At 34.2% G+C, this 9,044-nt stretch overlaps 1 protein-coding gene across 1 annotated transcript in view; it reads left to right on the top strand.

The window, feature by feature from the left end:
• The window catches only part of LOC108914227, a 30,297-nt gene continuing 21,253 nt past the window's right edge, over positions 1 to 9,044 (top strand). Inside the window, exons 1-2 of the mRNA XM_018719990.2 lie at positions 1 to 393; positions 460 to 574. Of these exons, the coding sequence (XP_018575506.1) occupies positions 252 to 393; positions 460 to 574 (257 nt within the window). The 5' untranslated portion in view covers positions 1 to 251. The remainder of the gene's footprint in view (positions 394 to 459; positions 575 to 9,044) is intronic.

Below are 9,044 nucleotides of genomic sequence, written 5' to 3'. Positions count from 1 at the left end.
CTCTATAAATATTAACAAACGCGAATTAACCTTTCGTCTAATAAAAAACCGAAAACATATCCACAGCGGAGCATTATATCAAAGAAAAGTGTCCAACAAACTTTATGCCGCATTTTAAGTAGCGTTAGAACAAACCAGATCTACGGATGCATTTTTGAATAGACGTATTGAGTGGCTTGATGAAGATATCCATATACAGTTCGATGAAGAGCCTTTTACATCATCAGGAGTGAAAAGAGAAAGATCGTGTAATGGTTATGAAGCATCATCTGAGCGAAGCAAACAAAGGAAGTCAAAAAGAAGACGCTCTAGCAATCTTACTCGATTTAGATCCAACGAACCAATATTACCTATATATTATAAGCAAAAGTTTTATCCGTTTTCTACGCAAAGGTAAAATTACAATAGTTTTCAAATCACCCAGTCAATAGACTACTAATGTTTAATTTTCACTTTCAGATTTGGGCCCTCCATTTGATACATGTACCGAAGACCCAAAAAAAAGCAAAGTATTTGTACTCGTCAAGTTAGTTGGACTGGAAATGACGAAAATAAGACGCAAGAATATTTTTTAGCAAGTTCATCTGTACGTTTGATATTACAGTAGTTGAACAATTAAATAAATGGAAGCGTAATATAAATTACGCTTCAGACTATGTCTTGTGGCAAGACCATTAACGCAAAAAAGTTTGGCTGAGCCTTATGTAAGAAAAGATAATAAGTTTATTTATTTATTTATTTAATTTAATTCACCCAACGGGAGAAACCCAATTACAGGATGATATTACAGCTACAATAAATACACATTAACACAAGAAACATAAACAATTAAAATTAGTAATTAACTTACACTTACATATAGCATTATTGTCCTAGTTCACTTGTTTATTTTAGTTTGGTTATGTTTCATTTCAAAATAATGTTTTGTGCTCATGCGCTCCCTCGCCTGTTAGTGGTCTAAGTCTGGCTTCATTAACGCAAAATTATGTTGCAGTACTTATATTTGGTGAATAATATCTTTATTTCTTTTATGACCAAGTTAGTTGAACATACAGTACAGATCACTATGCGTACACAGTAAAAAAAAAATTGGTGTGAGTGAAAGCAATAAAGGTACGAAGTGAATCCACTGAGTGAAATTATTGAGTATATTTTCTCTTAGTATTTAGCAATTTGATAATTTTTTTAACTAAAACTGAGTATTTTCACTCAAATACAGGGTGAGTCATTATTAATGGCATAGAGTTTAATGGCAGAATGTTAACGCCAAAATATAGCGATTGAGCCAAACATGCCTTAATCAATTGTTACTCCTTTTCATTTTACAGGGTGTTAAAGTTGAAAAAATATTTTCCATTTTCTGCAATATTTTGAGTCTTGATCGATTGTTTTGAAAATTTGTAGTTCTCCGTTTTCTGAGGTGGCAAATACGAATATGCAACCAGTATTGGGGTCACGTCTAGGGGGCGCTAGTTATATCAATGAAAAAATATGTCTAACTTTTTATATTTTACAATTTTGAATTTTTTAATTAGAAATTATTGAACTACGTTGAATTCTAAATAAAAAAGGTATACTTGTTAGAAATTTATAAACTCAACCGTTTTCCAGATACAGACATTTTAAGGTTTTTGAGATTCGGCGAAAATTAGAAAATTAGCAGGTATTAATTATAGAAGATTCTCTAAGCAATCATTAGTGATTTCAATGCACTTTCTTAGCCTTTTATTTAAATTTTGTCTGATGTTAAATAAAGTTCTATGATGTTTGATAATATGAACTTGAATATTTGTCCACAGTTGTTCTTGACTATTAATAACTATTTAAGATAGCCTCAAAATCCAGTGGATTTAAATCAGGACTATGTGCAAGCCAAGGTACTTCGCTACCACGTTCAATCCAACTATCTCTTACTTCTGCTAATTTTCTAATTTAATTTAATTCTAATTTAATTCCCGCCGATGTTTTCTTCCTTGTTTGGTAGTGCATCGCCTGTGTCTTACCTACTCAACCCCAAATTAAAATGAAATGCCACTTTGGCTTGTACGTTTCTTTTTTTAGTTACGAATTAAAAACTTCAGTTATTTGTCAACTGAAGAACATTTGAGATCTATGTATTAAAGAACTGATTGACTTATCGAGAACAAGTTTCGTCAAATGACCAAAATATCGAAGCAGCACTTCAATTAATAGGAAAGTCGATCGGTCTGCGAGACGACTAATAGTTTCCCAAAGGCCGGAGTGGAAGTCTTAATTGATATGAATTATGACAAGCGTATATAAGCGCGGCTCTACCTTTATTTACCTAACAGTGGCCATCAGTTTGTCCCCGGGTAGCTACTGGACAAACATAAATTTTATGACGGTACGGGAATCCCATTTGTTATAACCCTGACGATCTCCAGCGTGGCTGAAACACTAACAGCTCGAAATGTAGTGGTTCTAGCCTTCTTGGAGGATACCGTCAGTCGTAAAAAGTTGTCCCGGCCATAAAAAACGAAAAGCCCGTATGGAAAGTGACGTATAGGGTCGGGTGATTCCTTAAAGCAGTATTTCTTATAAGGTAAAAGTCTCTAAGGCGTGTCAAATACATGACGAAGTTCCTTTTTTAATTTAAACAATTAAAAAAACCAGTTAAACTTTGACGACAATCTAATATACTTGTTTAGGAACATTGTTCGGGCATTTTGCCACATTTACAACGACGAATTATACAGACCAACAAAATTTAACTTTGTTTTGGAAGCAGAAACTTGAATACATATTTCCGAAGGATTTAGGTGCGCTGAATCCGAATCTAGCAGCAGAATTGGTCTATCACGTCAGGTTTTTGAGATATCCTAACCTAAAAGTGCAAAAAATACTGTTTTTCGTCATATTTGAGGTTATGTAGTAATGCCATCTATTCTTTTTCAAAAAACTAATAGATTGAATCTAAAAGTACAAGGTTCCCTCCTTCGAATGCCGTTGAGTTTGCTCAAATATTTTTTTCGTTGAGATATCACATGTTGAAATTTTTAAGTTTTTCAGTTTCTTAATATGCGAAAATCTACTAAGGATCCCTTAGACATCAAGCAGTCGATTGCAATTCAGAAACTTCATACCCAGACGGTTTGTGGGTTTGGAGTTGGTGGGCTTGGGGTTTGTAAGCTTGGAGTTTGTAGGTTCGGGTTTTGTGGGATTGGGGTTTGTGAGTTTAGTGATTGTGGGTTTGGGTTTGTGGGTTTGGGTTTGTGGATTTGGAGTTTGTGAGTTTTGTTCGTATGTATTGAAGGTTTCTGAGTATGAAGTTTCTGAGCTGCATTCAACTGTTTGACGTCTAAGGGATCCTTAGTAGATTTTCGCATATTAAGAAACTGATAAACTTAGAAATTTCAACATGTGATATCTCAACGAAAAAAAAAGATATTTGAGCAAATTCAACGGCATTCGAAAGAGGGAGCCTTGTACTTTTAAGTTATATGATTTTTTTTTAAAGAATCGAATAGAATAATTACTACATAACCTCAAATATGACGAAAAACTGTTTTTTGCATTTTTAGGTTAGGATATCACAAAAACCTAACGTGATAGAGCAATCCTGCGGCCATATTCGGATTCAGCGCACCAAAATCCTTCGGGAATGCATATTAGTGTGTCTGTTTCTTGACCCTTGTTGACCTGTGATTGGCATTTTATAATATAACATATAAGCAATTTTAATAATTAGATTATTTGTCTTTTGTATATATTTAGATAATTCACAATCATTATTATAAAGATTTAAAAACGAAGTATTACCTCGAGTACTATCTCGGATCAAGAGGTTTGTAATGACTTGATTCAACTGGATTCGTTTGGAGATAAAATCATCGACCAATAAAGGATGGCCACATCGCAAGTTCCAAAACAAATGACAATATAAATTTACGTAGTCACGTTATCTGAGAATTATTTACAGTTTCCTGCTATTGTTTTCTGTGCAACTTGAAATGAACCACATGCTTTTATTTTCTTTATCATATCTAAAACGTAACGCTTCTGTATTATTTAATGTTTAAAAAAATGGTGTTTTTTACTGCTGTGTTTAGCTTCGGAGATATTTGACAAATTCAAAAAGCTGTCATTCAAAGGGAAACTCAAAAATGCACTAATTATCAGAGAGCGGACAATTTGTGATTTTAACCTTGAACATAGATATGACATTCATAAACCTAGATACATTACCCATGACGCAGTGGCGTGTCGGGTATGCATCGGAAATTTACGTGATAATTCACGAAAATTCCACGGTACATACATTTTTAGGCGTTATAAAATATTTAGAAAATCAGAAATTGTATACTACATTTAAATAAAGTTCGGTTAAAAATAGTGTCGTTCTTTTAATTGGAAATTAGGAAGTCAATGTAAGGAATACCCTCAGGCGACGCACATGATAGAATAGTCCAACTCACGCTCCATTCATAACAGGGCTGCAGTTTGAATTCTGACCAATAGAAATTCGATAAACGCAACCGATGTCGACGGATGGACTAGAGATGGACGAGAGTGTTATTTCATTTCTTTAGAACTAAATTAACTTAATTATTTTCTCGTTATTTAACCTGTTCACATGATTTATGGATTTTAAAAAGATTTGTACCCTTTGTACAAATCTTCGCGAGGATAATACGATATATTTGCTATACATAATAATTATATTTTGCATAGTTTATACACATTACATTTTTGAACGCGTACACATCTCTACCAAAATTTGACCTATTCTTCGGGTTAAAGTCACACATTGTCCGCTCTCTTACTAATTATATATACATGATGTTCCATTTAAAAAAATCAAGTTAGGCAAAACTCAAAGGAAATAGAGCACCCTGTACAGATATTAATTTTAAAATGTAAAGAAATTGGTTTGGTGCAACTTTTTAGTGCTTGATACTAGTTACAGGATTTTTTACAAACCAAATATATTCTCAGTACATGTTACACTCTTGATGGCAACAGTAACTGTAAATATCTTAATCTCAGACACTTAAAAAGGTAAAATAAATACTTACGCGAACACCGTTAACTATTCCCACTTACCTGAAACCAAAATAAAGTGTTAAATATTAAAATTTATGCTTAGGAAATTACGTAGTTGTATACAAAATCTACTTGTCTAATGCCATAAAAAATTTTAAAATTCATCTGTTGTGGTGCCCCAACGGATGTTGATTTTTGAAAGGCAAGACGCGATTGTTGAATACAAAGTAGTTGAAATGCATGTGTAAGATGGGATTACTCGCCAGGAGTCTTAGTCATCACATTGTAAAAAACAACATGTAAAACAACATGTAAAACAACATGTAAAACTTAAAAAGGATAAATATAGTTGGGAAAAATAAATATGAATCTGTGTATAATTTAGTTTTCCAAAAGAATGCGAATTTGCATTTCATAATCATAAATGGGATTTTAGCTTAATTAAATTTAATTGTATGCCTTCAACTGGGAATTTCCAATGTTACTATAGTTATACATGATAAACAAATACAAATATTATTACAAATTCCCTATCATTAAAAGTGAACTTTTTATTGCTTGACGATATTTTAGAAACTATAAACAGATATAAATAAATAATTAAGGGTTTCACTGCTTAGAGTAGAGTATGCATAACGTGCATATTTAAAAAAGCAATGGAGTTATTTACAGATTAATAAAATAATAAATTTTAATTTTCTCATAAAAAATTGTAGAATAAGTAATATTTAAGATGTACCATAGTTACACCAAGACGAGTATGAACATATTAAATCAGTTACTGAGAAGTCAAAGCAGCAAGAAAAGATAGGGCTTCCATAGCAGAATGTTAAAATATAAGGATTTTCCATATTAGCAGCTGAAACTGGTTTTTTGATTTATCATTTAAAATGGAAAGCAGCTCCTACATCAACATAGAGATCAGGTTAATGAAAACAAAAATAAGCCCATATTATTTATAAAAAATAAAAACATTTTTTACAAATAATATATAACTTTATATAAAATTATCTAGTGAAATATCTTAATTAATAATAATTAATTATTAAAATTTAGCGTCCAAAATAAAAGTTTTAAAATGACGTTTGGTGTCGCGCTAATTCGTGATTCATTTAGTCCGATTGAGAATTGAGAAGATAAATGACAAGACAGATCATCTTGACATCATGAGCATAGTAAGTAACAAGAATCTAGAGACAGCCAAATTAACTTTGCTTCGAAACTCCCACATGCGCGTTTTTTTTAAATTAGGTTCCGTCTCGTCGGCATTGGACTGTAGATCAGACAGCAGAAAGCCGACAAGTAGGTTCTGTTCTCGGTCGCACTAAATGACGTCACATGACATCAAAATGAGGGACATATGACCAAGAAAAAATTGCGGCTTAAAAAAGAAAAGGTATTGTTTCGTTGGTGTCTCAAAGGAAATCTGACTTCGAATTCATTGCTCGAAAACAAGTAGATATTGGGAAAAACTGTATATTACAAAAATTACTCAAAATATAACGATCTTTCAGATGGACTGCATTTCCACGTTCCAGGAATCAAAAAAATTTTTAGTATCGCCACGCCAGCTATACAGAAAGATTTGAACTAACATTTCAAACTGTAATTTGAAGGTATTCGAGGGACCTAACAACTCCAGTTTTACGAACTAAAATAAATTTCTTCATTTCGGAGATATTGGCAGCGGGAGTGTGAAATGGCACACCCTGTAAACCAGTGAGAGTACCTACTCAAAGGTTAGTATATCCGGTTGGAGCAAATACTATTTGAGAATACTGGAAGCGATGTGTTCGCAAAAAAATTGTGAATTTTTTTTTAACAAGGTTTTGAATAACACAGGACCACAAAAAAAATGAGTGAAGGGTTCCTTGAACCAGAACAAGTGGATTATATGTTTTTTGGGTCGCTGAAACCGAATCCAAAACCTGTTTTGCCCCATCACGTCAGCGTTTTTTTCTAACCTCAAAAAAACAGCTTGAAACTATGAAACCCGACAATATAACCCTTAAACCATATACTTAACTATACTTTCATAACTCAATAACCTTGAGATCGATAACCTATAACTCTAAAACCCATAACCTGAAAATCTATAACCTCAAAACTCATAAATATCAAATTTCAATAAACTGCAAACACAAAATGAGCAAATGTAAAAACAAAAAACTTGCAAGCTAAACTCAAACCTTAATCTCAGAGAGTTTTAACTTCATAATTCTACATCTTCATTACTTCATAACCTCATAATCTATAAATTCCATAGCCCTGAAGTGTAACATAAGAAAATTGCATGTCACAATATAACACAGTGTTATGAGGTTTTGTATTACTAGGTTATAGGCTGTTGGGATTATAGGGTTATGGGACTTCAGGGTTATGGGGTTTATGGTTACGAAGTATAGTCTAGAATTATAAATATCTCCGATATTGAGGTTTTAGTTTTGCGTGTTTTTTTTGTTTTTTTTTGCTCATTTTGAGTTTGTAGTTTATTGGGATTTGAGATTTATGAGTTTTGAGACTAGAGATTTTCATGTTATGGGTTTTAGAGTTATATGTTATCGAATCTCAAGGTTATTGAGTTATGAAAGTATAGGGTTGATATTGTTGGGTTTCTTGGTCTGGTTCAAGGAACCCTACAGTCATTTTTTTGTGGTCCTGTGTTATTAAAAACATATATTGTTAAAGTAGTAATTTATAACAAACGGGTATTTGATTATTGATCTGTAGAGGCTCTATACAATGCAAAATGATACTAATTTAAAACCTATATGTATTGGCCAGGTTTTGTTAGTAGTTAATAAACGGCAAGGGTCGACGTTCGGTCACAGTTCTTGATGGGTTCGCAGAAGTCCCGTAGCGAGGATATTACTCTACGGATATTACCCATTTTGGATTGTCGCCGACTGGAACTGATGATTGACTTGTGGTCTAACGTGGTACTTTAGATTTGCCTTGCAGTTCCTCAGTTCGAATTGAGGTGAATTTTCTATTTTTACACATCGCCGTCGTCGGCATCAGCCTCCGGTGTTGTCGTCTGCTGTGGTTTTTGCGGGCGGCTGGAAGCTACGTAAACAACTTTGGCGGAAATTTTCGAAGCAGTCGCCGCGCCTTATACTTCTCGTGGAGGGCAATTTAGGACCCCTCAGACATATGTCTCTACTTTTACCTAGATTAGGCCAGCGTATAGTAATTGGAATGGCTTCGTGCTTCTGATTGGAAAGTTAAGAGTACTCCTAAGTTTGCCTGAAGTGAAGAATCAACAATTCCTTTCGGCTCACGAGGTAACATCGCACTTGATCTCGAAGGTATTCATTTATCTTGCGCCCCGAAATCAATTCCGCCGGCCGATCATTATTATTTGTATCTCCCGAACCGAAAAGTCATTATGCGGCTTGGTTTCCGGTGCACGTACCCGTCCGGTACCGCCTCGGACACGTCTGGGCGCGATAAATTACGCGATTATATTTACGACGTTAATACCGAATAATTTGCAATAATTATAAAATATGCCACAAAGCTTTCAGGTCTTTCGGACACGCCTAATTTATAAGAGTCGTAACGCGAAAAATATGAATAAAAAGGGTCCGTATTCGTATTCGTTCCGTTTTAAGACCGCATAATGAGCCGTCCCCGGATAAATCCGAATGGGAACGGGCGTAAGACGCGTTAACGTAGGCACAAGGCGAGGTGTGACAGACTTGTTTTGATAAGTCGCTTACTTGTAAAAATGAAACAAGACACGATAAAACTGGGAAAGTGGAGTGTGTATATCGAATGAAGAACTTGTTTTCATCCACTTCGCCTTCAACACTTCTAATTCTTCCATTGCTGCGTGGAAGTGTGTTTTTCTAATTATTTACATAGATTTAAGAGAATTCGACTTGCGTCAAGTCATGAAATCAGCAGGGCGTCGAAATAGATCCACAGGAAATTATACAGGGTCGGAAAGTACCGATAGTCCATTTGCCGTTACGTGAGAGCGATAAAGTAAGTCATAGAAATCCGTGCGATAGAAAAAGATGGCTATTATGAAGGCG

This window comes from Anoplophora glabripennis, unplaced genomic scaffold (genome assembly GCF_000390285.2).
Source record: "Anoplophora glabripennis isolate ALB-LARVAE unplaced genomic scaffold, Agla_2.0 scaffold709, whole genome shotgun sequence".
Lineage (NCBI taxonomy): Eukaryota > Metazoa > Arthropoda > Insecta > Coleoptera > Cerambycidae > Anoplophora > Anoplophora glabripennis.
This window is presented reverse-complemented; position numbering and strand designations above follow the sequence as displayed.